Genomic DNA, 27991 nt, shown 5'->3' with positions numbered 1-27991 from the left:
CCAAAGCCTTTTACTCTTATTGGACCATGAATTTTATTTATTTATTTTTCCCCTAGCAAAATTTCCAGCAGCCAAGTATAGATTGGACACAAGTCCCTTTTGGAAACTTAAGGAAAGCAGCATGATGGAAGGCTTTGGGAAGGGTTGGAGGGGCAGGAGACAGGAACCCAAATCCCCTGGAGGGCCTCAGTACCTTCTGAAGTCCCAGGGTCAGCTCGTCAGCTCAGGGCCGAGTTGAGGCCGGGAACAGGCCCCGAACTTCCACTTGTGCTGTTCCTGAACCGTGTTCAAAGGCACCTGGTATTTATTGGTGATTCCCAACTTACGAAACAGACCTTTGAAGGAGAAGTTACTTGTACAGGCAAGAGGACCGTATACACCTCCTGTAAGATGTATGGTGTGGTTGTCCCCGTGATCCATGGCCATAGCACGTGTGTGCAGAGCAGAGCTTCATAGAATTGTGATGTAACGTTTCTTTATGTAGTCAATGAAATCATTTTCTGATCCTTGAGGTGATGATCAAAGTTTGGTCAATCATTTTTCTTTTCTACCTTAGCTGACGTGCCCTAGCAGTGTGGCTTCTAGAAAGCTGGAGAAAAAAATTAAACATACAGAAAAGCAAATCCCCCCCACCGTCTTTTCCCTCTGACAGATTGCAGAAGCTGAATTCATAACATTCCAGTTATTTCTCCACTGTTCTCTGAGTTGTACCTTACAGGTTACAAAGGAATTTTCACAAATTCTCTTTCAGATCTGGTGATGTGGGTATTCTCCGCCTCCCAACTCCCATTTTATAAAAGAAAGAAATGAGCCAGGAGAGGTTACTTTACTTGCCAAATACGGCACAGGGTGGAGGGTGACCCGTGACTCATGTCTGCGGGCTGGATTATGGATGCACTCACCTCGCAGTGCTCTTTGTCCTGCTTTCAGAGTCCCTGGACCAGACACGTAGATGACATAGATGGGACAGAGCCATATACTAGGAAACAGGCCGCACAGCTGTAAATGAGACTGTTACTGCATGTGCGGGTCCAAAATTAGGAAAGGTAAAGTGTTTTTCCTTGGCCTCCCGCCTCCAGAGACACAAAGAGTATATCCTTACTGTGTGTGTAGCTTTTAGCTAACTAGACCTGGAGCGGGCACATCTTTTGGAGGTGAGGGACATGTTTATTACCTTGTTAGTGGTGATGATATCAAGGTGTCCTAACTCATCAAATTGTATACATTAAATATGTGCAACTTTCAGTATGTTAAGTATACCTCAATAAAGTTGAAAAAGAAACTGCTCTAGCAGTAATGAGGGTTACTTTACAGACCTACCCGCCGTGTGTGCAGATCTGAAGGAGGTAGATGGAAAACTGGGGAGCTGACTTCCACAGTAACATGTCTGGTAGTCCCAGGACACTGCGGGCAGGGTTGGTGGTGGTCCCAGGGACCTCTTGCCTCTGCCTTCTCATGTCACTGGTGTGCCTCTGTAGATGGTGAAAAAGCACCTTGAGGTTTAGATTTCTGCCTATCGGAATCAATTTTCCAGTTGACTTTTATTATAACATTGTAAATGTTTTCTTTGGAAAAGGTATTGGCTTCAACGTGTTAAAATGGTTATAAAAACGTTATGAATAAACTGGACGTAAAACATCACAGTTTAAGGAAAACTTTTTTGGTGCTGTGTTAACAAGCAAGATCTTAAAAACAGCAAGTTGTGAATGGAGACCAGTAATCGTCAGTGCTTATCGAGGGGGAGGTGACCCTGTCCCCCTGCCAGGTCTGTGGCTGTGGGGGTCACCCTGCATCTCCCGTGAAATGACATTTATTTGCCTTCCCAGCCTCTCAGAGAGTCAAACTGGACCAGCGGTAGCAGTGAAAAGTTAATTAGTTGGATTTGAGCCTGACTGCTCTCTAAAAGAAGATGGGGGATCCTACTTTTTAAGTCTCCGACCTTTGCGTGTGCAGACTGCCCAGGCCACAGTGTGGGCAGGCCGAGGTCAGGAGCCGCCCAGGGCCCTGGCGGACTCCAGGCCAGACCCACGACCCCAGGGAAGCAGAGAGCTTAGTCTGCTGGGGGCACGTTCCATAGAGGCTGCTTCTGCTCAGCCCCCGGCACTCATGGGGGTTCAGTGGGAAACACACAGACCTGAGACCCTCCCCAGTGAGACTGGCCTGTTTAGAGGGTGTGGGGACCTGGCAGCTTCTGATGGTACTGAGGATTTGTTGCCAATTCTGTAGTGCTTACGAAGCCTGAGAGACACCGAGGTCGGAAGCGGGAGAGCCGCTGAGCCAGGAGCCTGAGGCAGGGGCGCCTTCCCTGTCGGCAGCCTGGGTCTGGTGGAGGCCTCTTTTGTGGGAGAAGCTAAATACAGGCCATCTTCAGATGACCACATCTGATAGTCCGAAAACTCATATTTAGGATGGTTTTGTAAAACGTTGGTTGTATGTTCCCAGTGGCTCGATCCTAAGCCTCTTCAGCTCATGCTTGGCACAGAGGCCTCTGGAGAGAGTGCCGAGTGTGTGGCACAGGGACTGACATCTGCTCGTAGTTCTTGTCACAGCTATGTGTTAACCTCTGGGCCTTAATGTCCCAGACAGTGATAAGGAGGGACGAGGTGAGTGCCGGCTCTGTGACCTTGGATTTCTAGGAACAGTACTGCACGGACAGTTTTGTACCACAAGCCTGGCTGCTACACCCCCACAGAGTTCTGTGGAACAAATCGTTCCAGGTGCGTGAGACCCCATTGGAGCCCCCGCCTCCCCCCGATTGCAGTGAACTCAGGCGCTCATCTGCCACCTGAGTCTCAGCTCCAGAAAAGGGAGCAGGGATCTCCGCGAGCTACACGCTGCCGGTGCTGCTGGCTTTTGTTGGCTGAGTGGGGCCAGGCATGGAGGAGCTGGACGCTTGGTTAGGTGCTTGGGAACAGAGTGGAGACGTGTGTACTGGGGCCTCTGCCTCGCTCTTGTCTTTCTAGAAGCGAGCATACGGCTCCCAGGGAGCCCCGTCAGTCAGTGCTGCTGGCTGCTCAGGGAGGGAGCCACCACCTGGGTGGAGGGGTGGCCTGGGCTTCTGGTGCTAGAAGCTCCCCGGGATTCAGATGTGTTGGTGCAGGGGAGCACCGCTCGTGTAAACGCTTTCATCAAAACCGTTCCCAAACCTGGTTCCTCCTCAGAAGCCGGGAGGGACTTTTGAAAACAGACCCCGGGCCCAGTCCCCACCCCAGGAATTACATGTTGGGAAGCCTGCACTTTGTTGCTTTATTTTAAAGCTTCTTCCAAGTCATACTGATCAGCCAGTTTGGAAACTGCTGACCTGGACCCTGGATTTTAAATCCCCTGCCACCTGGAGAGAGAGAGGCTGGTTTGGGATAGAGAGCACAGGAGAGGTAAGGAGAGAGGGGGAGGCGAGTGTCAGCACGCGTGTTCCTGTCTCCTAGATGTGCCTCACTCACGTTTGTGCGAGGTCACCCCTGTGTGCTCTCTGAGCTGTGCGTTTTCCTGGAGGAGTCACCAGGATGCTCAGGCCCCACTCGGGACCAACCTGGAGTGGGCTCAAGGGACCGGCCTGGGCATCTGTATGTTTACGTTGGTCTCCTTAAAGGTACCTTCTCCTCCAAGGTCCTCCGTGGGAGGATTTTCCTATAGGCACACTTTAGATAATTCACGAGACTTAAAAAAAATTCCATTCTGTGACTAATTACAGTGTTTATTGGCCGTACTGATTTCTGATCCTTACAGTGAGCTCACCCTCAAGGGAGACTCGTCTTATGCACAGAAATCTAACAAAATATAATGAGGAAACAGTGCAGGGCGTTGTGGTGCTTTAGAACATACCAGAAAAGGAGTGCCAATACTTTCTCTCCATGCCTTGTGTTCTCTGCTTTGGAGATTCCAGCTTGGGATGGTGAGTTCCTGGAAGACAGGGCTCAGGGTTAGTGGAGAAATCGCATAGCAGTCTATATTGTTTTGTGCGAAAGGGAAATAATTTCTCTTCTTTTAGGGATTTTTACAGAGCCTTACTTTTGCCTGGCAGGGCCAGTATCTGGGTCACCTGCAGAGCACAGAAGGATGTGAAATAATTATTACTTTACAAAGGCGACATGCATAAAGTGAGCCCTTCTCTGTCAGTTACATCACATCCTGAAGATGTTTGCAATGTTCCACAGCCAGACCTCCTAGTCCTCAGGATCGAAGTCCCTTATATCTTAGCGTCCTGATGGTCAGGACTGGGGCTCCGGCACTGCAAGATCCCGGCAGATCTTCTGATTAACCAGTGATTGCATTGTGTCCTTTACGACTCTAGAGCTTGGGGCTAAGGTGTCCTGTGTCCCTTGAAGGCTGACCCCAGGAGGCCCAGTTCTGTCCCCGTGCAGATGACATTTGTGGGGAGGCCTGTCATGTTGACTGTCTCAGGAATGGAAAACTTATCAGGCTGGTGTATAGAATATCTGATCACTCAGGGTTTTTTCTGCAAAAATATAACTAATAAACCAGAAAATTCTTATTCTCAAATTAGAGCCAGGTTCGATTACCCGGTAAAGGGTTCTGAACTCCTTTGAGCAGTCCTGGGCCCCTGGGTTTGGGCCCTTTCAGACCTGTCTCCACAGTCCCCTCCATTCCAGCACAGATCTGACTTTGCCTCTGAGCGGCTTCTCTGTCTCCCCATCACACCCTGGCACACTTTAGAGACACTATATGCGTGTTCGTGTATGTGTGTCTGTGTATGTGTTGACACTGGAAGGGTGGAGAAGATACTCCACGTGGCGTGAATCGTCGTCAGAAGATGGCAGGAGGATCTATATTAATATCAGATAATATACATTTCAGAGTAAAGACAATCCCCAGGTGCAGAGACCCACTCAGGAGTCCACGTTACGTTTAGTTGTCGTGGGACCTTAGGCTGTGAGGTTTTCAGACTTTTCCGGGTTTGATGACTGTGAAAGTTGGAGGAGGCCTTGTCAGGTGTTCCTCAGACGGCATTTGTCTGATGTTTTTCTCGTCTTTAGACTGCTGTTATGGGTTGGGGAGGAAGACGCTGGAGGCAAAGAGCTGTTTTCATCGCATCCTATCCAGGGCATGTACTGTCCATCTCACTTACCGCTGTGCTGCTGGCTGCGGTCACCTGGCCGAGGCCCCGTGTGTCAGCTTTCTCCCCTTCTCATGCTGTCCTCTCTGGAAGGAAGTCTAAGCACAGCCCACGCTTAGGGCTGGGGAGTTACACTCCACCTCCTTGAGGGGGAGTGGCTACATAATTTGTTTACGATTCTTCTGGGGAAATTTGTCTCTTCTCCCCCATTTATTTATTTACTCATTCATTCCCTTGCTTGCTTTTTTTTTTTTTTTTTTTTTTTTTTTTGCTGAGGAAGATTCACCTTGAGCTAACATCTGTGCCGATCTTCCTCTATTTTATGTGGTATGCTGCCATAGTGTGGCTGATGAGTGGTGTAGGTCTGCCTGGAACCCCAACCTGGGCTGCTGAAGCAGAGTACACCGAACTTAACCACTACACCACGGGGCTGGCCTCTCCCTTGCTTTTTAAAGTTAGCTTCACCACATGCATGTGTAAACCTAGACAGCATTGTTCAGTTTGGTCGTGTTAGGGCTTTGTGAAAATGGAACTGTGGAGGATGTAGTCCTTTGGCTTTTCTACTCAGCATGGTTTCTGAGAATCGTCTGTGTACTTTGGGGAGGCTCTCTTCCCTCTCACTGCTGAGTGATGCTGAGGGATGTGGCTGTCACCCACGTCTCCCTCTTCCTGTTGGTTCAGTGATGGATTTCTCTTCGTCACCTGTTGTAAGCAGAGCTGCTCGGAGCCCTGTTGTGCAGGTCCCCTGACACACAAGTGCTGGCATTTCTCTGCTGCCTGTAACTCGACGTGGCATTGCTGCCTGGGACAGGGTGTCAGTGTTCAGCTGCACAAGATAATTCCAAATTGTCTTCCAAAGTGGTTATTCCTTCTTACTCTCTCCAGCAGAATATGAGCATTCCCATTGCTTCACAGCCTTCCTAACACTATCAGCTTTTTTCGTTTTTATCCCTTTAGGGTAGAATGGTATCTTACTGTGATCTCAAATTAGGCAGAGGATCGAGCTTTTTTTTGTGCTTACTCACCATTTGTACTGCCCTTCTGTACAATGACCGTGTCTTTTACTTGCTTTTCAATTGAGTGTTGGTCTTTTTCTTCTTGAATTGTAACAGTTTTTTATATATTCTGGATACCAGTCCTTTGTCATTATATGTACTGCTTACAATGGTTTCTTTACAAGTATATATCATCATATTTTGATCTATGAAAATGAATAATTCCTACTTGAGAATCCAGATGTTCTTTTAACTGGAAGAGAGTCTTTTTCTGTGCCAACAATGGATACCACTCTCTATAAACTTTAATGCTTTCATGTAAAAGGGAATGTGGTGTTCTCACAGCTTTGCTGAGAGGGCCATATCCATTTTGTGTTGTTTCGGTGTTCAACACGTATTTTTAAATTTTGAGGTTGAAAAACATAAATACAAAGTTTTTGCATGCTGGAATTTTACTACCATACTTAAATTATATTTGCCACGTCTGTGATCTAGTCTTAGACTGTGCCTTCTCAGTAGTTTAATGAGCTTTGCTAAACTTGTCTTTCGTTATCTGTTGCTGCACTAATCAGTTGCTAGAAAGAGAGAGCAGATTCACTCTTCATTATTGATCTGCATTTCATGAATATTTATGTATATTCCATGTACTTTCACCCTTTTACTCAAAGTAGCTGAATAGTATAAAATTTAAATTTTTAATTGGCATTCTTCCCTGGCTTCCGTCGTGAGTTAAGAGCCCTTATTATGTAGAATAAGAATGACTGTATCAAAAGGTGAGATGGTTTTAGATGAAGCATCTTAAATTTGAATCCAGCGGCAATTCAGGACTTCGGTGTAGGACACACTAGCCCATCCGCGTCCTCTGTCCACGCGTGGATTCCTGTGGTGGACATGCCACCAGCAGCTGCTGATAAAGAGCGTCACAGGCCCTTCGCCCGCTCACTCCTTCCGGTACTTGCCAAGTGCCACACAGGCTCAGGCCTTGCTGAGCGTTCTGTTTACGAGGAGGCGAGGGCCTTGTCCTCACAGAATTACAGTCAGTGAGAGAAAATAGACAATCGATAAAAATATGTGTGAAGTTCTGGTAAGTGGCATGGAAAGAAGAAAACAGCAGGGGTGGCGGGGATGGTGGTGACGCAGAAGCTCTTCTAGGAAAGGTGGGCAGCTGGGCTTGGCAGAGAGCTGGGGTTCGTCAGGGACGGGCTATGAGAGAGGGAGAGTGGAGCACGGGAGGTGACACTGCATCACAGGCCTGAACGACGTGGAGGAACAGAGTTGTGCAGAGAGCTGTCTCAGGGAGGAGCATGTGAGCATCAGGGGCAGAGGCCTGAGGCAGGAGCTCACCTGGTTGTTCTGAGGAAGAGCGAGCGTGAGGAGCAGGCTGTGGTTTGGAGAAGGAGCCCAGAGTCAGGGCATTTTAGGCTTCGATTAAAAGCCTCGTGTGGCGGGAAGCTGCAGTGAGGTTTGGACAGAGGAGCGACACAAATCACCAGCTGCTTTACGAGCATCATGGGGCTGCTGTTAGGGAAGCCAATTGGGAGTTGCGTGGAGGGGTGGAACCAAGGATCAGCTCAGAGAAAGTGACTTAGTCCCGGCCAGGGCTGCTGCTGTCTTGGAGCAGGGCGGGGAGGGTGAGGTTGGTTGCAATCAGATGTATTTTGAAGGCGAGCCTGTAGGGTTTGCAGATGAAATGGGTGGAGTGTGAGAGACAGGAGTCTGTGGGATGGCTCTAAGATTTTGGGCCCGATGAGCAGCTGGGTGAATGGTTGTCATATATGTCATTTACTCAGAAGAGAGCTCTGTGGGAGACACAGGTTTTTGTTGTGGTTGTTCATTTGATTAGCTTTCTTTTGTTTTTGGTGGGGAGAATGAAGAGTTTTATGTGGACATGTGAAGTCTGAAGTGCACATGAGACCTCCAGACAGAGGTGTTCAGTAGGCAGCCGGGGAAACAAGTCTGGCATCCAGGGGAGAGAGCAGAGGTGGAGGCAACAGTTGGGAGCGATGTGCCTGTAGATGGCACTCAGAGCCAAGAGGGTAGATGGACTCGTCCAGGGAGCAAGTGGGCGGATGGTCGATGCCCCCAGACAGCCTGCTGCTCCTGCATCTCTAGATCAGAAGTACCAGCAGGAGCCAGCGAGGAGACCAAGGAAGAACAGTCAGAGAGGAAGGGAGAAAAGCAGGGCTGGGCGACTGCCTGGGAGCCCAGTGAAGGGCGTGTCCAAGAAATGGCTGCTGGACAGGGTCAGCTGTCATCGTGTAGGCAGGATGACATGGAAAAGAGAGAGGCTCATGACAGGTGGAGCGCGGGAATAACTGGAGGAGCAGGTTCCTGCGGGAGCCAGGAGGGGTGGATCCAGGGCACGGAGGAGGATGGGCTCAGAAGGTCGCCCAGATGCTTGCCAGGAGCAAAAGGGACAGCCGAGTGTTCACAGGCACGGGTAGATGTTTCCTTCTTATCGCCTCTGTTTTTCTCGGTGAAAGGAGAAGCAGGGTCATTCCTCAACAGAGACTGTGAAGGGGAGGAGATATTAGTGGGTGGAGAAGATCTGAAGCAGCCCCCCACGGAGGGAGAGCAAGTTCACTTAGGACACAGAGTGTCCTGCCAGGCAGCACCAAGGGCTCGCGTGGGCCGCTGATCAGAGATATAACATGGGGCTGCTTTGCGGGTTGTGATTGCTGCTGCTGCTGCACATTCGGCCGTCCCGGGGCAGGTGTCCAGTAGCTGCTACCAGAGTTTGCTAAGTGCCCCCTTGGTGCTTTTGGTGCCGTGTCAGACTCCTGATTTATAGCAACCGAGATTTCTTTAAGTGCTCCTGGCACGTGTTACTGAGTTTTGGCTCACCTAAGTCAAGGATAAAGGTAATTATGCTTGGGGAGCATGAGGTACGTACCGCAGACTGCAGGTGGGGTCAGGGACAGGGACGCCTGGCTGGGTTGGAGCCGGTTAGTGAGGGTGGGGGATGGGACTGAGACTCGGGAAATAGGCTGCAGGAGAAATAGGTGGCCGAAGATGGTGACTTTGGTTATGGAGGGAGTGGGAATAGTCAGCAGGGCAGACACTGAGAAATAGGTTAGGGACCCAGCGAAAGGCGTTACTTAGAAAGCATTGCTTCGCAGGAGGGAAGGCTTGTTGAAATCAAATACCATCAGTCTCACAAAATAGCTTTTTTACTGTCTTCAGCAACACTGTGACCCAGGAGCTGGACTGGTCAGCACAGGAGAACTCTCATGTGTAAAATGTACAAACAATGGGATGTGTAAACCCGCCAGATTGACTTTAAGACTGGAGCAGAAGATACCCAGGATGAGCCTGGAGTATCTTGTGGTGCCAGAAAGTAAGGATGTGCTCAGGACACCACACACACTCACAATGATGGGCTCTGTCAAAGGGACACAGGAGTCAACAGAAAGAGCTCCCAGTAGCGAAGTTAGAACAATTAGGAGCAACAGAATAAATAAGTACTGGATTGTAGCCCACAGTGTAGAATAAATATCCTGAAGCACATACTGATATAAATAAATGGTTGAATAAATTAAAAAACACGGGAGGAGAGACAAATCTCCCATGCGGATTTCCAAATAATTTCTGAGCTATTCCTCCTCGAGGGGGTGGAGCATAACTCCCCACTCTTGGAGTGTGGGCTGTGCTTAGAGACTTCCTTCCAAAAAGCACAGGATGGAAAAAGGGAAAGAATGACTTGACAGTGGAGAAACCCACTGGCACTGTCTCAGCCAGGGAGTTGAGGCCCACACCAACAGTGATGAGTCCTGGCCATGCTGTGTGGCCTTGGTGTGATGCAGTGACAGTGACACTTTACCGTGTGGTCTTTCCCCCAAACTCATGCCCCCAGTCTGATGAGGAGAAAAAGATCAGACGAGACCCAGCTGAGGAGTATTCTACAAAACAGCTGACAGCGTTCCTCAAAACTGTAAAGGCACCAACACAAGCAGAGTCTGAGGAACTGTCGCAGCTGAGAGGAGCCCCAGGAGCTACAGCAGCTAAACGGGATGTGGTCTTTGGAGGAGCTCCTGGGATAGAAAAAGGACGTTAGGGAAAAATTAAGGACATCTGAATAAAATATGGACTCTGGTTAATGGAATACTAGTTGTGTACTAGCATTTCACATAGGACAGTGAGTTGCTTGGTGATTAACTCCTAAAAACTGGTTGATAAACTCAAATTTTAAGGCATTTTTGTTCTGTGGTTTAATTTTGGGGGCTGGCTGATCCTGGCAGTAAGGATACATTAATAGTAGATATTCACTGCATAAGACGGGGAGAGGGGTGAGCAGAAACCCCAGATTTATTATAAAGTAGTATAACTTGTTTTTAAATTGAGAATTGCCATCCACGAACAAATCCTGCTGAGGATCCATTAAAAAGAAGGTTCTCTTAGGAAAGTAGGTGTACCTCACACCCAGTAGGATGGCTCCTATCAAAGAAACAGAAAATAAGAGTTGGTGAGGATGTGGAGCACTTAGAACCCTTGCGCACTGCTCGTGGGAATGTAACAAGTTGCAGCTGTTGTGGAAAACAGTAAGGCAGTTCCTCAGAAAATTAAAACTAGAATCACCGTATGACCAGCAATCCCACTTTGGGTGGAGACCCCACAGAATTGAAGGCAGGGTCTCGAAGAGGTGTTTGCACACCTGTCTTCATAGCAGCAATATCCACAGTAGCTAAGAGATGGAAGTAACCCACATGTCCGTCGATGGATGCATGGATAAACAATGTATTGTCTATTAGACAGTAGAATATTATTCAGTAGAATATTATTCAGGCTTAAAAAGGAAGGAAATTCTGACACATGCTACAGTATGGATGAACCTTGAGGACATTATGCTAAGAGAAATAAACCAGACCCAGAAGGACAAACACTGTATGATTCTACTTATCTGAGATCCCTAGAGTAGTCAAATTCGTAGAGACAGAAAGTAGAATTGTGGTTGCCAGGGGAGCAGGATGGGAGTTAGTGTGTAATGGGTACAGAGTGTTGGTTTTAGAAGATGAAGTTTCTGGAGGTGGATGGTAGTGATGGTTGTGCAACAGTATAAGTGTACTTTATGCCTCTCAACTGTGTACTTAAAAATGGTTAAAATGGTAAATTTTATGTTTATTTTGCCACAATTTAAACAAAGAAATCATGGGGTATATTGTATGCTTGAGCTTCTGCTAATACGTACTGTAATCACTCTTTAAAAAGTGGTGAATGCTGCTCTGAGGTCACGGGATATGTCCAGTCGGCTGGTGGAATTGCCAGTGTGCAGTGGACCCCACAGCCCAAGAAATAGAGACCTGGGAATGAGAGCCCTACAGCCAGCAGTGGGAAGTGAGCACACTTGCAGAGCTCCAGGGGCGGGACAGGGGCCAGGAGGACTGGGGAGGAGCAGGCGGCAGAGGAGGAGAAGGAAAAGCCAACAGTCGCCCATCATGGGTACTTGAATATCTGTTTTCACTGGTTGGTTCTCTGGAACAAGTCTTTGTTCATCAACAAATACTTTAAATTTATATTTTGGTAGTACTTGGGTACAGCTCCTTATCTGTAAGATATATTCTAGTAGGTACCATAGACACAAGAAAATCCTCTCTAGGCTGAATACAAGCAGATATCATTAGTACTGGTCACGGTGGGAGCTGGGATGTACCCAAGACCCACTGGGGTCTGTTTGTGGAACTTCCTAAATAGAATTCACAGTGTATGGCATCCCAATTTTATGGCGCTATCGTCTTGTTATTTTAAATTTTCTCTCTCTTTTTAAATGATGCTGTCATAATCTAAAGCAAATGCATTTTTGAATCCCTGAGAAAGCTGCATTCAAGTCCGGCGAGTCTTGTCATTTGGCGTTACGTGGGTGTAGGTAGAGCAGGACTGTCTAACATTTATGCAGCGTGGACTGGGTATTGCCTGTGTCCTGTGGATTGTGTCATTTCATCCTACCTCGTCTACAAACCCAGAAGTGGAGGTCATATAGGTTAAGCAGTTTCCCCCAAAGTCACCTGCCTGGTTGGTGCTGAGTCTGGATTTCAAACCCTGGCCTTCTCCCTGAACGGAGAGGAGCATTCGTGGAAATGGGTCACGTCGGTGGCCACAACGGAAACCTTTGCAGACTCGAAGACGTCGTGACTTTACAGGCCACAGGCTTTGATTATTATCCAGTGTTAGAAAACACGTCATAGAAACACCCTGTCCAGAACTCCCCGTGGAGCAGAGGTCGCGGGTCTCAGTGACTCGGACGCCTCTGCCCTGCACCCTCAGCTGCGCTTAGTGGGAGTGGCTGCAGGGAGGCCACAGTCTGCTTGGGAGAGAGCGGTCCTGACCGGCCTGCCTGTGACGCTCCCCCCGGGGGAAGACCCAGGGGAACCGAGCTCTTCCACCCTATGTTCTGGAGTCGGGAAACTTTTACCTTCAACTAATCTAGCCTTCCTTTACCCTCCTCTAAGGAAATATTAGAAGACCAACAAGACCCTTCCCAGATCATTCTTGGAAGGTTGGAGCTCCTGCTGTTTTCTCTTACCAATTTATCAAAATGAAATTGAAATTCAGTTCTTGTTTATCAGCATCTGCCTTACCCTGGGGACTTCTTTTTTTAGCCATGCTGCAAAATTCTGCTGCCAAGGAGCACTAGCAGGTGGTAGAGGATGCTAGATAAAGCCCGGGCTTTGTGATAAGACCGTTCCAGTGGGTTTGAAGCCCAGCTCAGGCGCGCTCAGCCTGTGGACCGGGATGAGTTATTAGTGTCTCTGAGCCCCAGTCTCATCATCCATTAAGCCTATCTGTAGATCGCCTCTGCCTCAGAGGGCGCTGTAAGCATCAGACGAGCCCACACGTAGGAGACAGCCTGGTGCGGGGACGAGGGGAGTGTCAGTGGCTCGTAGGGTAACCGTGCCTGCTCACCTCGAAGATGGCAGCTTGTGCTGTGGCCGCTCCCTCGCTATGGAAGAAGGTGGGTTGGGCTGAGCTGTGTTGTTTATTTTCTCTCTTACATGGAATGTATTTTTGTGCCGCCGCGAAATAGTAAGACCTTGACTCTTGTCACAGCTTAATTAGCTTACTGAGAGTTGGAACAGCCACTAGATTCCATATTGTGTCCTACTTGAAGTTGAGGTGTATGAGCTGTAATTAGTGAGACTGCTTGTAAAAAGCCACCAACTGGCCTTTCTGTTCCCCACAGGAGACCACAGGTTCCTGCCAACTCCTGTCAGGTTAGTTGGCATCTGGTAAGTCGCTTATCTACAACACAACTTGAAACTTTAATAAAGAACTTAGAAGGCATTTTAGTTGCTCCCAAGACTGTTTCTTTGAGTAGGTCTCCTTAATGCAAATGTGCTGTTTAAAAATATTTACAAATGTACACCAAGGGAGGGGAGCATTGAGCTAAATGAGGGAAGACATGGAAAGTATTTCTTTTATGGACTGACCTTATCATAGTTACTGTCTTAGTTTCCTGTTGCTGCTGTAGCAATTGCCACAAGCACGGAGATTTAAAGCAACACAGGTCTACTCTCACAGTTCAGGAGGGTCCCACACGGGTCTCACAGGACTAAAATTAAGGTGTTGGTGGGGCCGCATTCCTCCTGAGGCTCTGGGGAGAATCTGTTCCTTGCCTTTTCCAGCTTCCAGAGGCCACCCACCTCCCTTCCCCGGCTTGTGGCCTCTTCCTCCATCTTCAAATGCAGCAATACAGCATCTCTGTGTCTCGGACTCTTCTGCCGCCCTCTCCTGCTTGTAAGGCCCTATGTGATACATCGGGCCCACCTAGATAATCCGGGATCATCTCTTCATCTCACAATGAGCTGATGGGCACCCTTAACGGCCCTTTGCCATGTACTCTGACATATTCACAGGTTCTGGCTTCTAGGATGTGGCTGTCTTTGGGGGGCCGTTACTCTTCCTACCATGTCTACTGAAAGCCTGTGTTTGAGTGAGTTTCCGTAATAATTGGTTGACTGCATTGAAGGTGTGAGATATTACAAAGAAAAGAATCCTTAAGACCCATGGTGAAGTGGATTATTATTTGAGTAATTCAGGCTGTATGTTGAAAGTTAACATAAGAATGACAGGTTTTTTTTGTGTGTAGTCTTAATTTCTTTTCCTACCTGGTTACTCTCTAAACCATTATTTGCTCATAGACACATAGATTTTTATATGTCTGTATCCACATGTGCACATATGAATTTTTCTGAAATTCCAAGTTAATATCCTAGAGGTGAAATGTTACATCTGTTTTGTCTGTCTCCCCATGTTTCCGTCTATATGTTTTGAATTGAGTTCCAGAAATCATATTCCATCCACGGAAGATTATATTGTAAAGTGGGACCGGCAGCTTTTAAAGCTGTGGGACCTGTCTGTTCTGTGGCGGGCTACGTTGGTTAGTCACTAGAAGGGTGAATGAGGCAGACGTATACTAACCTTCAGTTGTCAGTCTGCCTTATCCTTGAGTTTCCCATTAACCCAGGTGGCTGAAGCCTCAGCAGCCCCTGTCAGCACACGATAGGGCCTCCCAGACAAAAAGAGGTGAACAGGTAATCTGAGGTGGTGCCAAGTGCCATTCAGGGAGTAAAGTGAGAGGCTGAACACTAAGTGACCTCTGAGGGGAGAGGCCAGGACAACGATCTTAGATAGGAGGTCAGGGGAGGTGTCTCTGAGCAGGTGTTCCTGTGCCTAGGGCTTGAATCACAAGTGAGCAGACACCGGTCTGTCTTGCTCACCAAGGAACCTGGTGGCTTGAAAGAATGCTGCATAGCCAGTGCCTACTAACTCCTGATTCAGGAAGGGAGGGGTCACTGGACCATCGCCCCACCGTACACTTACAGAGTGTGCTGCAGTGTCCACAGGGTTTTAATTATGGCCAGAGTTCCCGTTCTTGCGTCTCTTCTGTGCTGGGCAGGTGCTCAGGGCTTTCTTCACAAGCTCCTACGTGAGGTTCTGTTACAGAACAGCAGCTGGGCCGAGGTGGCATGGCAGGACTCTAGCCCGGGTCTGTATGACACGGAAGCCCGCCCTCTTAAACACCACATCGTCATGGTTCTCCTGAGCGTCAGAAGCGTCTCGTGCAGCTGGGCAGGTGCTGTTATTCCTCTTTTACTGAAGAAGGTGAAGTCCAAGGTGGACGTGCAGATGGTTCATTTAAGCTTAGAATCCCAGGCTCTTGACCGAGTGGTCCAGCTCAGTCCCTGAGAGCCCTTTGGAAATGTCTGTGACCACTCTGGGGGTGTAGGAACCCTGGCCATCATGAAGAGTATGTAACCCAGCAAGATGCAGTTAACAGGATCATTTTTAGAAAGAAAATGGGGTCCTAGAATAGGATCGCTGTTATTTTAGGAGTTAGTGAAGACTGTTCAGCCAAAGAAGCAAAGAAGTTTTTATAGCTGTTTTAGTTTGTTTGGCTCTTTTTTAATCTTCTCCCACCTAAGACTTGAAAAAGCAGCTGGGCTCGTTCGGTTCTTCTTCAGTCTAACTTGGGGTTCTTGCTGAGCTCTGTTCTTGAGCGGTCGCGCGACATCTAAGATACAGTTGGGCTCTCTAATGCCAGATTTGTGGCCCTTCTTTCTGCTAGCTAGACCCAGGTGATAACTAGCTGCAGTGAATGAAGGCTAAAATGACATTTCCTTGAAGTGCCTAAGCTGGAGTGATAAACGTGTGTTACTCTTTGCGTCTGAGCTTCATAATTCTATCAGACTAAATCAGAATACCATCTCTGACTTAAAATTTCAGTAGTCAGAATGTACTTTTTCAGACTTTCTTCTGTTAGGGCTTTGCCATATAAGAAATTCAAGTCAGTTTGTATGTCTGATTTTATTGTGGAATGATCTTGATTCTTTTCCAGTCTCTTCCTATTCCAGTCCATCCTGTGAACTCCAGTCCTATGCCAGTCATGCCATAGGAAATCACTCTTAACTGAAAATAATGTGTGCTTCTCTTGGGCACCTAAGAAACAGTTTCCCAAACCCTCAGGGGTGGAATCTCAACTCTTGCCCAGCATGCAGATCTATAGAATGGGCCTCCAGCCGGCCTTTCCGACTGTGTTGGCAAAGAGAAGAAAGATCAGACATCTCTAGAAATACTGGGTCATGGAGTGGGGTCGGGGAAGGGTACCTTACTTCGCACTCAAACGGCTTAGAAAGGAGAAAACGTCCTGAAATACATATCCTGTTTACTTTTCATTTTATTTTATTTTATTTTTTGGAGGAAAGTTAGTCCTGAGCCAATATCCGCAGCCAATCCTCCTCTTTTTGCTGAGGAAGACTGGCTCTGAGCTTACTCCTGTGCCCATCTTCCTCTGTTTTGTACGTGGGACGCCTGCCACAGCATGCCTTGACAAGCAATGCGTAGGTCCGCACCCAGGATCCGAACCAGCAAACCCCGGGTCACCGGAGTGGGAGGTGCAAACTTAACTGCTGCACCACCGGGCCCGCCCCTACTTTTCATTTTAGGTGATTCTCCGGTGTCATTTATTCTTCATTCTTCTACTCACCACCGCTCTTGCTGACACCTTTCTGGCCTGGATTGCCCTCCTCCAACTGTGTCGCCCCCCCAGATCCTTCCTACCCATCTTTCAAGCCTGAACTCAGCCTCCTTTTCTCCTTCCCCACCTCCCAGTTACCGGTCCTTTCAGCTCCCTGCCGTGTTGAGTGGTAGAGTTCGCTGAAGTGAGGCGGTTGTTGATTGCCTCGCCTTTTGAAGCTTCATAAGTCAATTACGATAGGTTTAAAACCCGTTGCAGCCACCAAAACCCGTGTTTCCTAGGTGCATTTATTGTTGGTGCTGTGAAGTGGAGTCTGACTCCCAGGACCCTGTGGACAGCAGAGCGGAACCCTGCCTGGTTTTTCTGCACTGTCCTCTCCCCTTCCGGCGCTGTATCAGACGTGCTCCACTGCTGTTCACAGGGTTTTCATGGCCAGTTTTTTGGAGGTGGGTGGCCAGGTCCTTCTTCCTTGTCTGTCTAGTCTGTCAGCTCTGCTGAAACCTGTCCACCGTGGGTGACCCTGCTGGTATTTGAAATACTGGTGGCAGAGCTTTCAACATCACAGCCACACGCAGCTGCCATGGTATGACAACCGACAGGCAGGTGGTGTGGTTCCCTGACTGTGACGTGAACCTGGGCCGTGGTGCTGAGCGCGCCGAATCTCAACCACTGGCCCACCGGGGCTGGCTTCCTTGGTGCATCGGAACTTTTTATTTTCACCTGTCCTAGGGTCCTGGATTTCCTGGGTTGGAATAAGCTTGTCAAAATACAGACCGCATGTTATACCCTCACCCCCCCTAGAAGCAAGCACAGATTTGGGAGCTGACAGACCTGGGCTCCTGACTCTGTCATTTAACACGTCACTGATCTCTGCGCTCCTCAGTCTCTGAAGGACGCGTCCCTGAAAGGTGGGTGTCCTGGATGAAGTGCGCTGGCGTGTGTCAGCTGCCTGTCCCACACTCAGGGTTGACTTCCTGCACCAGCGTTCCGTCTCCACTGGTGTGAGGTCAGCTGCCCCAGGAAAAGCCGCTGTGAGGAGGCGTTGTGACCCGGCTCCCTCTCGTGGGCGTTCCCCGCCCAGGCCTGTCAGAGTCACCTGGCGAGCTGTGGAGTTGCTGACTCTCAGGCGTCCGTCCTGGGGATTCTGATACCACTGATCTGTGCTGGAGCCGGGCGCTGGCATTTTCTTAAGCTGCCATGTGATGTTCCGTGTGCATGGAAGCCAGCTCCTTCCTTCACTGCTGATCATGCAGCTAGGTCATGCAGAAAATTAATACGTTGCTTTGATTGGTCTTAAATGATAGGCTGTTCTTATTATAAACTCTTGAAAATTGTGTAATTAAGAAACAAACCTGATATTCAAGTGGAATATTCTCTGAGCCCTATTCCTGTTATTGCTCTCATTGTTATTAAAAAAGGAAAACTGGCTTTCTGACTTTCGAAAGTCTAACCTGATGGAAAGGTCAGGATAGAGAGATACATGGTGTGGACTTGAGATTTTCTGAAAGTAGAGAACAAAATTGTCTGCAGTTTGGAAATGAGCTTTGTGTAAACGCTGTCGTCTTCGACGTTGTATACATTATGCATGAGGTTTATTCAATACTTCCTCCTTCCCGAAAGGTGTGTTATCTCTAAATTTGGAAATGAATTCATGAAAGGAGAGAGCGTGTATTATTTATAAATTTTTGAGCATCTAGTAGAAAGTGTCATATTATTTAAAAATCGTATTCCTGCTTCTGTGGAGTCAGTGTCCCTCGGTCCCCTCTGTAATCCTGAAGCCGTCTCTGTGAAGCAGTGGGAACTCCGCTCTGTCAGAGAGGAGGGGAGGCTTAGTCAAGAGTCTTTCCATTATTCTTTTCTTCCTAGTTTTCAGGAAACTTCTAGTCAGTTGAAGGACTGACTATTGAATTTTTCTGCTGAAAAAATACCCATCTTCTCCCTAAGAAGTCTGGAGCTGCCACGGTAGTGATAACTGTGTCCATCTTAGTCGTACCTTTGCTGTTTGTCACTTCCAGAATTAATTAGTTACGTAATATATCTATTTGTTGTTGTTTTAATCAAGTTTTTATTGTGGAGTAATTTTGTATTATGGTTCACTCTTGGCGTTGCACATTTGCTGGGTTTTGACAAATGTACGGCGACGTGTATCCGCTGTTGTAGGATCATCCAGAATAGCTGCCCTGCCCTGCAAACCCTGTGCTCTGCTTGCTCACCCCTCCTGGCCCCTCACTCTGGCAGCTATTCCTCTTTTTACTGTCTCCATAGTTCTGCCTTTTCTAGAATGTCATGTAGGGGAATTGTAAAAGAAGAAGTTATTCATGGCACGTGCGAGAACAGTCAGGCAGCCTTCATTCAGGGGACTGCTGCAAGGCAGTTTGCGGTGGGAGAGAGAGAGGGGGCTCCACTGCGACACACAAGAAGGACAAGTGGGAATTTACCACCCCGGGGTGGAGTCGGGGACGAATGGAACGTCACGAGGAGGAAGCGTCAGAGGTGCAGGGAGGGCTCTGGCCAAACTGACCTAAAAGGCTTCTTCCTGAAGGCAGGCCTGTGAGCAAGCACCTTCTTGGTGGGGGTGGAGGATTCTGACTGAACCAGCTGAGCAGGATTCTTGCTAGAATTGGGCAACGGAAACATGGCCGTGGACGTACGAAAGGCGAGGACTAGTTTGGGAAGAGGATTCGGAGGAGCCTGACTAAAGTTTGGTCAAGGAGCGAGTCTGCGAAATCCGACAGTGGGTGCCTCTTCAGGTGGGCTTCTTTCACTCAGCTGTCTGCGTTCCAGGTTTCTGCATGGCTTTCAGGGCTTTCTAACTCATTTCTTTTCGTCGCTGAGTGATATTCCATTGTCTAGGTGTACCACAGTTTATCCATTCATCTACTGAAAGACATCTTAATTGCTTCCAGATTTTGGCAATGATGAATGAAGCTGCCATAAACAGCCATGTGCAGACTTCAAGAATAATTTTACATTTCAGAAAAGTTGCACAGATAGTACAAAGCATTCCTGTATACCCTGTACTCAGTTTCTCCAGTGTTAACACCCTACGTAACCATGTTACGTTTGTCATAACTAAGATTAACATTGGTACATTACTATTAACTAGACTTCATTTGGATTTCACCAGTGTTCTCACTAATTTCCTTTTTCTATTTCAGGATCCAATCCAGGATACCACATTGCGTTAGTGCTACATTTATTTTAATTTTAATTTTAATTTTAATTTATGGGAATAGTTTGGGTGTGTTGTGTTCATTAAATATGTTCATAAAATTCAGCATATCCTGAAAATATGAATGCAAACATATCAACTATAAGGAGCGGATGTTACTTAATTACACGAACACATTCAATTAAGATAACGCTGTTTAGAATTTTTTGGAAGTTTTTGTGGGGGGCAGAGCATGCAAAATTCCTGATGTGTGAAATTGAGATTTGTTGTATAAGATTGCTGTTTCTAAACAAAATGGCTTGTTGAAAGAAGGTCATTTTAAGGTTGAGTATTTCAAGACCCAGGAGAAAACGGGTTGCTAAGTTGTAATAAAAGCTGTCAGTGTGTAATTTTTCAAGTTGATGCAAAGGATAAAGGGTTTGGTTGGTTCTCTAATGAGCATCTCCAAATGTTTTGCTGGCAGAAGGACTCCATGAAAGATGACAGAAGAAGTTATTGTTATAGCAAAGTGGGACTACACAGCCCAACAGGACCAGGAGCTGGACATCAAGAAGAACGAACGCCTGTGGCTGCTGGACGACTCCAAGACGTGGTGGCGGGTGAGGAACGCAGCCAACAGGACGGGCTACGTGCCATCCAACTACGTGGAGAGGAAGAACAGCCTGAAGAAGGGCTCCCTCGTGAAGAACCTGAAGGACACGCTAGGTGAGTGCACAGTGCATCAGGACCCAGGTTGGAGCTGCGCAGCTCCCCGTGATGGAGGGCGAGGCAGCCTTGTGCTTTTTGAGAGGAGAGTGTTCATCTTTTTAGTTTGTGTTTAAAAAAAAAAAAAATGTTTTAAATGTTGACATCTTTCTAGATATCTAGTTGACATCTTTCTTTTTTTAAATCTTTTAAAATTAAGAGATCAAGATGGAGAAATATCATGTTTGTCATTTCCTGGAGATTTTAGAGTTTGGAGTCTTATGTAAGTTGACAGTTCTGTGTGTTTCGCACCCCTGCACATGTTTCTGTCTCCTGGCATCAATATTCTAGAGGATCCTGAGATGAGGTTACCCCCTCCAAAACTGTCAATGGCTCTGCCTATGTCATTCCATCAAATCTTTTCTCTCTTGCAAAATCCTGTGCATTTATGCATAGAGAAGGAGATAGTGTAAAGCGCTTTGAACCCTGGGTGAATTTCTTCCCTCTCTTAAATTGATGACATTTCATACCGTAGTCCTGCGCAGTGTTAGCTAAGGTGGCAACTGGGTGAGCACCAGTGTGATGTTGAGGCCGTCTAGGGTCACTGGGGTGGGGACAGCTGGGAGCTCAGCTCAGTCGGCTCCTTGTGTGACTTTCCTCTCACAGGCCTTTCACTTCTCTGACATCTGGACTGGGGAAGGGCCACCTTGAATCCCCTGAAGTTAATGGTGTCCAGTCTCACCTTTGTACGCATATCAGACTCACCTGCAGTAGTTACTGCTTCAGGTTATGTGAGAAAATAACTTCAGGAATTCTCCTTTCTGAAGTGACGAAACTGAGCTGCCATTTGAAGAAGCTCTTGTTGCCTCCTCCTGTGAGAGAATGTGGATTGGACCCGAGATTGCTGGTTATCACTTAAGAGTTTGCAATTGAAAATTGAAATAAGTCAATAGTATCATCACCTGTGTTACATATACTTGAGTTTTTCCTTTTTATTTCTAACAAGAGCATTTGTGTCATTTTGAGGGGAGGGGAAGAGGTGGGAAACTGAAAAATTATACACTGAGTGTAACGGGTGTTGCAAAATATTCATCTTTCATTTTATGCACTGAAGTCTGCTCTCTTCAGAACCATTTAAAGTCTTCATTTATTGGGTAGGACTTTTGTGTTGCGGATTAGGTTATTTCCATGATTTGGAGAGAGAAGTGGGACTCAGATCTGTGTATGAATCACCCCAGCTCACCAGCTATTGTAGATTCTGAGTCTGATGTAGAAATTCCATTTTTCATGAGCAATCTGATTCTTTTTCCGCTAAACTGACCCCTTTATCTTTTTTTCCCAAGCAAGTCCCTTGAAAGAAACATTGTTGTCCTATACTTATAACTCGTAATTAACTGTGTTGAAGAAATACGGATAGCATGAATAGATAAATACGTTGAGTGTCCTGAGCTTAATTTGATTTATTTTTTCCAATTTCAGCCTCTTACCCACCAAAGTACCTTTTTTTGGAGATGCTAAGTATTTTTGACTTGTTTTATCATCTTATCCATTTTTTAAAAATATATTCTCAAGATTCTAGTAAAGAACAAAATACCCAGAAATTGAATGAAATGCTGGGAGGTAAAATAAGCACTATGAATTGTCTAGAAATTCCCTTGAGTAGCTTGTCGTTGTTTTCCTTCAGTTTTAGAAGGTGAGAAGACAGAGCCTCGGGCTGGAACTCCTCCCCACTTCTTTCACCCAGAGGCTGATGTTTTCTCCAGCTGTGGTCAGCTCAGTGTGCCCGTGTGCCTGGGCCCTTGGAAGGAGAGGAGGCTCAGCCAGCCATGCTCGGGCTGGCTGCCCGGCCCGCCCCTGACAGATGGCCACCAGCTCTGCTGGAACACTTCCCCTCCTAGAGCCAGCCAATTCCATTTTTGGAGAACACAGATTGTTAGAAAGCTCTTCCTTAAATAGAATCAAAGTTTGCTTTTCTTCAACTTTCTCCCCTTGGCTCCCATCGTGCCCTCGAGAGCTGCACTGTGCAAGGCGATCCTCTCCCATGGAATCAGTGGCAGCTCTCCTCCAAGCTTTGGTCTCAACTCAGGCACACGTGTCCTTGGAAACGTTTGTACTAAGCATTATATATTGTAAAAATACAAATAAAATGATGCTTTGAGCATCCATAGCTGTCAGTAGCGGTTGGTATTCACAGTCTAGCCACAGTTTCTCGGGGGTCTGTATTCCTATCACCAAGGAGAGATGTCCCCCACTTTTTGTGTATCTTTCTGTTTTGATGTGTTTATCATACTCCGCCAAAGCCTTACTTTTGTTGGACAAAGAGAGAGCTTGTTATCTCAGTCTGGGTTTCCATTGCCCTCTTGAGCAGCGTCAGCGAGCAGGGAGGCACCCCGACAAGAAATCACCACGGCGAGTGGCTTCTTACTGCTCCACAGGCAGACTTGACATGGCCGCGCGGTCAGGAGGGAGGGTGAGAAAACAGTCCTCAGCACCTCCTGCCTGCCCTGGTCTCCATTGCTACGGAGACTGGAGCCAAGGCGTGCATGGCTTCTTGTTACACTGTTGTCACCAATGTGCTGTCAGTTACAGTGGGATTGCACGTCAGTCTTTAAGTGATCTCTGCTGCCTACAGGAAGGAGAGAAAACCAGATGAAAACTACTCCGCATCTGTTGACCTTCTAATAGCCACTTGTGGCATCATCCACAGTTGTAATTTTTACTGCTGTGGAAATCCGCCTTATTCCTAAGTCCATGCTGAGATTTCTCTGGCAGACACCTGATTTGGAATAAAATAGCACCGGACTCCTCAGCAAAGCCCGTGTTATCAGTGTGTGTCCACATCTCCGATCGCAGGTCGCTGGAACTCTGTAGGGCGCTGTCCTGCTTCCTTACGCTGACTTGCTGTGTTGAGGTTGGTGGTGAATTTAATCACGTGTCATCCTCTGGTAAAGTGACTTCCAGAAAGCAGTACCTTTGATAGGAAGGGCTCTCTGTTGAAAAAGGATTGACGTTCTTTCTTTTCCTTTAATAATTTATTATTAAATCATTTAATTATTAAGTTTTTAAATTATAATTGTGAGATGGGGAGACTGCTCGCAGGGAGGTATTTTTCAGAGATTTTCCTTCAGGCTACTGAAGAACTGTTTTTGTTACCACTTCATGATAGCAGCTGGAACCCGCCAAAGCCCCAAAGGCTCACTCTCCTCGGGTTAATTTAGGTCTAGGTGCTGACTTGGGTTACCCAGAACAGTACAGTTCCATTTATAACCTGTTAGGAGCCTCCTCTGAGGGTTTGTTCCAAGGCCCACGGGTCCGTTGCTAACCACCTCCCTGTCGTCTGGAGCCGGAGTGACCTGTCCCCCAGGGTTGCTCTTTCCTCACCTGTCCCAATGTGACCAGACGGGAGGCCAGTTGGAAACCTGCCAGCGGTTAGCCCCGGGACTCCCACCTCTGTGACTCCAAGCCAGACCAGGAGCAGAGAGGCTGCCGAGAGGGCTGCCCAAAGGCCCGCCAACTGAAACCGCCTGCTGCTCGCTGCAGCTGCTGCCTTTGGACAGGGAGGAGTGGTTCCTGCGGGGGACGTTCACAGGCTTCTTAGAGGCATACCCTTGCTGATTGATTTTAGGGTGGTAGGTGACTTCCCCAAGAACGCGCTGCTAGTCACAGGTCTGCGGCAGACGTGAGACTTGAGCTCAGACTTGAGGTTTTTACTCTGCCACGTTGAATGTCAGCGTTTAGTAGGTGGGCGTTCGATCGGACTCCTTTGCAGACATCAGTTAGAATGTTGGAGGAAAATTCAGTGAAACCAAGTTCTTTATTTTGGAGATGAAAGCTTACTAGCGAAATTTGAGTGGGGTCTGAGAGTTAGACAGTAATCATGTATCAACGTCAGCGTCCTGATTTTGATGGTTGTATTGGGGTTTCGGAGAGAATGCCCTGTTGTTGAAATACACAAGAAGTACTGAGGTAATGGAACGGCACACTGGCAGCTTACTCTCAAATGGCGCAGGGAAAATAATGTTCTTCGTGCTGTTCTTGTAACTTTTCTGTGCCTTAAAACGAACGGACAGACATAGTGGTTTAGCAACCACCGCAGGCTATAGTTGGCTCGTAGCGGAGGAGACGTGACCCGCCCTATCTTGGCAGTTACGGTGTTTCATGCCTCAAATTTGGTACAGGCCTGTCAGTGATCAGTGTCACTGATCGAGATTGGTCCCAAACATGAGAATAACACCGTGCGTAAACGTGTCCAACCGATTCTTCATCAGAATGATTTCCCCTAGTCCTCGATTCAGAACTTTCTCTAATTATCCAGAGGGTTCTCTCCGTATCCCTAGCATGCGAGTGAGGAAATCCCGGCTTCTTGCTGCAGCAGCCCAGACTGTTTCAGCCAGTTCAGTGTATGCTTTTTAGTTATAACGGGAATAGGAGAGTGACAGTCAGAAATGATCTCCTGGGTTCCCACCTCTGTGGTTGTGTGGGATGGGAGGGAATTTGTGTGTAGACACCACAGGATTGTGGGTCTTGGCTGTGATTATAAATGTTCTCATCAGGTCTGAACCCCAGACAGGTGGCTCATTATAAATTAAGTGTGGGTCGTGAATGCCGCAGGCTGTGACTCTGGGAGCCTGGTCTGAGTCTGAGTTATCCCTTCCTCGCTCTGTCCCTTGGAAATCCCTTGTAAGCCCCTTCATTCCCTGCTGAGTGACTTTGAAAACAACAGCCAAAGGCTGTGAAATAGGGATGCCCACGTTCTGGAGGGATCAGCACGGCGTAATAGGGTATGTTCAGATCAGCAGCGGGAGCCTGGCCAGACGTCCTTTCATCTGGTGGGATGTGAGGGTTAGTCCCTGACTTTCTGAAGCTTCTGATGTAACTGGGAAGTAACACCGGCACAGATCGACAGCCCGCAGTGGAACAGCACCACTGTCCCTGCCTGTCCTCTTGGAAACTGGGACTAGACTGTGCACGTCCAGCCTCTGTCCTGTCCTTCAGGAAGCAGTATAGCCTGATAGTTAGGAGGGAGACTCTGGAGTCCTAGACCCCCGACGTTCAGATCCCGGCTTTGCCACACACTGGTTGAGTGGCTTTGGGCAAGCTGTTGAACTCCCTAAGCCTCAGCTGCATCATCTGTAAAATGAGTAAGCGACTACTTGTCTCGTAAAATTGTTGAGAAGTGAATGAAGTCAATCATGTAAAGACTGCTCAGGGCTGAGCTGAGACTTATGAGAGGGGCTGGGGCTTCAGCTGAGGGAGGGAGAGCATGAGCAAAGATTTGGAGGCTGAACGCCAGAGGTGTGTGGAAGGACATTAAGTGAGCCAACCGGACTGGAGTGAGGGAGAGTGCTGGAGAGTCCTGAGTGACCCGGGTGCGCCTCACTGTGAAGGTCCTGAACACTAGGCCTGATGCCGTTTGAAAAGAGAACCCCCAAAGATTTCCCCAGAGGAGACAGGGCGCACAGAGTGTCCTGATCCTGGTCTTCAGGAGGGGACTGGAGAGGGCAGTCTGTCAGCAGCAGGCTGGGGGTGGGACCTCAGGTGACCCTGACAGCGTAAGTCCTGAGCTCAGCCAGGGGATGGAGGGTGACAGAGAGGAGGGGCTTTTGCAGGAACTCCCCAGGACTCTGTGCTGACTGGTTGTGGAACAGCTAGAAGTATTAGTCACCGATGACTCAAGGGTCTTGAGCTTGAATGAATGAGCCGCAGAACTAGAGAACTAGGAAGAGAAACTGGGCCATGGCGGGGAGACCTGTCGGAGTTTCAGTGATGGCAGGACACGAAGCAGAAATGTTCAGTAGGATGCTTCAGGAGACAGAAAATTCAGATTTCTTGTATAACGTACTATTTTTAAGTGAATTTTAGTTTTTAGACTTCTACATAAATAATTCTATCTGGGACCTGCTGTGGAGACCAGACGTTTCTGGAGCAGCTTGTCACGTACCTCAGCCAAGCTTTCAGTCTTTGTGTTGTATTGAGGATGGGTCCCAGACCGCTGGTCCCCGAGCCCTCCGCTGGCAGGAAGACCCACAGGTGGCCCCATGGCAGCTGGTGCCCAGAGGCCCGAACGTTCCACAGCCAGCATTCCCTGTGCTCTCGACCGGCATTTCTTGCAGAAAAATGTGTCTGCCCACTCCCCAAAGCCAAACAAAAAGCTGATGAAGCAGAAAAATTCAGACCAAGACCCCAGAGCTGATTTTGTATGCGTTTCTGCAATGAGTGGACTGTAATAGTTATTTCTCTGTGAGTGCCTGATTTGCACCAGATACTGTGCCAGCTGCCCGCGTACATCTTTGTTTAATCTTCACAGTACTCCTAAGAGGGAGGTAATAGTATCCTCATTTTTCACGTGAGAAAAATTGAAACTTGGAAGTTAAGTGATGTGCCCAAGGACACAGAGTGAGTGATGGGGTTGAAATTCAACCCAGGTCTGCCCGACTCCCGCCTCTGTCATTGTTGATCAGCCTGGGAACTGGGGACTCAGATTGGAGTGTGGGAGAACGAGACCTGCTGGGCTCTGGTCTTGGTGGATCCCTCCCTCCTGGGCCCCACCGCACGGCTGCTTCGGTTTCCACCACCCCCGCTGTAGCCCCTCAAGTGTTAGGGGACCGGCTCCTTCACTGAGCACTGTTTTCTTCCCAACCCCCAGGGGTTCACTTATTGATGACTCTGCTGGTTCCTTAATGTTGAGGGGCGCAGGAGCCATTCATTAAAATGATTCAGAAGCCGACTGTCACGGGAACAGATCTTTGTTGTAAATTGATTTGTGTGTTGGCAGCAGTTTCGTCAGCAGCGGTCGTGCCCTGCACTGCTGCCTGCATACATCTCAGCCATCTGTGTGGTCCGCTTCTTTGCACGACACGGATTTCTGCACACGGGTATTCCTCAGAATCGTACTCTCTGAAATGCCTGTGTTTTATAAAACCATTCCTTTATGACAGGCATACTACAAAAATATTTGAAAAATGTAAAAAACTTACCTCACCTGTGATCTCATCACCCAGAAATAATCAGTGTGTCTGTAATCCTTTGTGTGTGTTTTCTCAGTATTCATGCACATATATAATCAGAGTCATCGCACAGATGACCTCTTGCTGTGGTCAGTACTGGCTGTCACAGCGCACTTGGTCCAGCAAATGTCAGGCTCTTTCTACAGGGTGCTGATCCCAGCACGTGCTGGGACGGGGACTGACCAGTGAGTTTGGGTGGACACTTCCTGACTCATCATGGGTCGGGTGGCTCACTGTGTTTTGTATATTCTATAACATATATAAGAGGAGAAGCTGATTCTTCATGGTGCCTTTGTCTTAGAAATAGTTTGTTTTTCTGAGGTGACTGTTCTGCAAGAATAAGAATATTACTGCGAACCCTTCTGCATGTCACTGAAACATGCTTCCTAACCTGAGTCATTCTCCAAGCAGCCAGCCCTTCAGTTCACAGAAGGACCAGCCACACCACTCCCCTCAGCCTCCCCAGCATGCACTCACCTCTTCACGGCATTGAAGCAGGGACTCTGGGTTCTCAGAGTGGTTCCTGCCACCGCGGGCCTACTGCTTCAGTCTCTGTTGTGATATGACTCAAGTATGACGTATCAGAATTTA

At 47.8% G+C, this 27991-nt stretch overlaps 1 protein-coding gene and 1 long non-coding RNA gene across 17 annotated transcripts in view; one reads left to right on the top strand and one right to left on the bottom strand.

Moving 5' to 3' along the window:
• NCK2 (NCK adaptor protein 2) overlaps positions 1-27991 on the top strand; it is a 135745-nt gene that overhangs the window by 77287 nt on the left and 30467 nt on the right. For 9 of the 14 annotated variants that reach the window (XM_070235994.1, XM_070235992.1, XM_070235988.1 and 6 more), the window contains one exon: positions 20173-20414. In XM_070235994.1, the coding sequence (XP_070092095.1) occupies positions 20189-20414 (226 nt within the window). In that variant the 5' untranslated portion in view covers positions 20173-20188. Of the gene's footprint in view, positions 1-2800; positions 3375-8709; positions 8931-19163; positions 19288-20172; positions 20415-27991 lie in introns of those variants that run through there. The other 5 variants (XM_070235996.1, XM_070235995.1, XM_070235998.1 and 2 more) reach the window with 4 other exon arrangements.
• LOC102150183 (uncharacterized) lies at positions 9-27975 on the bottom strand. Of its 3 annotated transcripts, none has more exons than XR_011426235.1 (6): positions 27878-27975; positions 21159-21265; positions 3823-3900; positions 1321-1472; positions 903-1017; positions 9-589 (listed from the first exon to the last, which is right to left on the bottom strand). It is a non-coding gene; the product is annotated as an uncharacterized lncRNA (long non-coding RNA). The 3 variants fall into 3 exon arrangements; XR_011426233.1 differs by having other exon boundaries at positions 903-999; XR_011426234.1 differs by having other exon boundaries at positions 903-979.

This window comes from Equus caballus, chromosome 15, assembly GCF_041296265.1.
Source record: "Equus caballus isolate H_3958 breed thoroughbred chromosome 15, TB-T2T, whole genome shotgun sequence".
Taxonomy (NCBI): Eukaryota; Metazoa; Chordata; class Mammalia; order Perissodactyla; family Equidae; genus Equus; species Equus caballus.
Note: the sequence above shows the minus strand (reverse complement) of the source record. Positions and strands in the feature narration are given on the sequence as shown.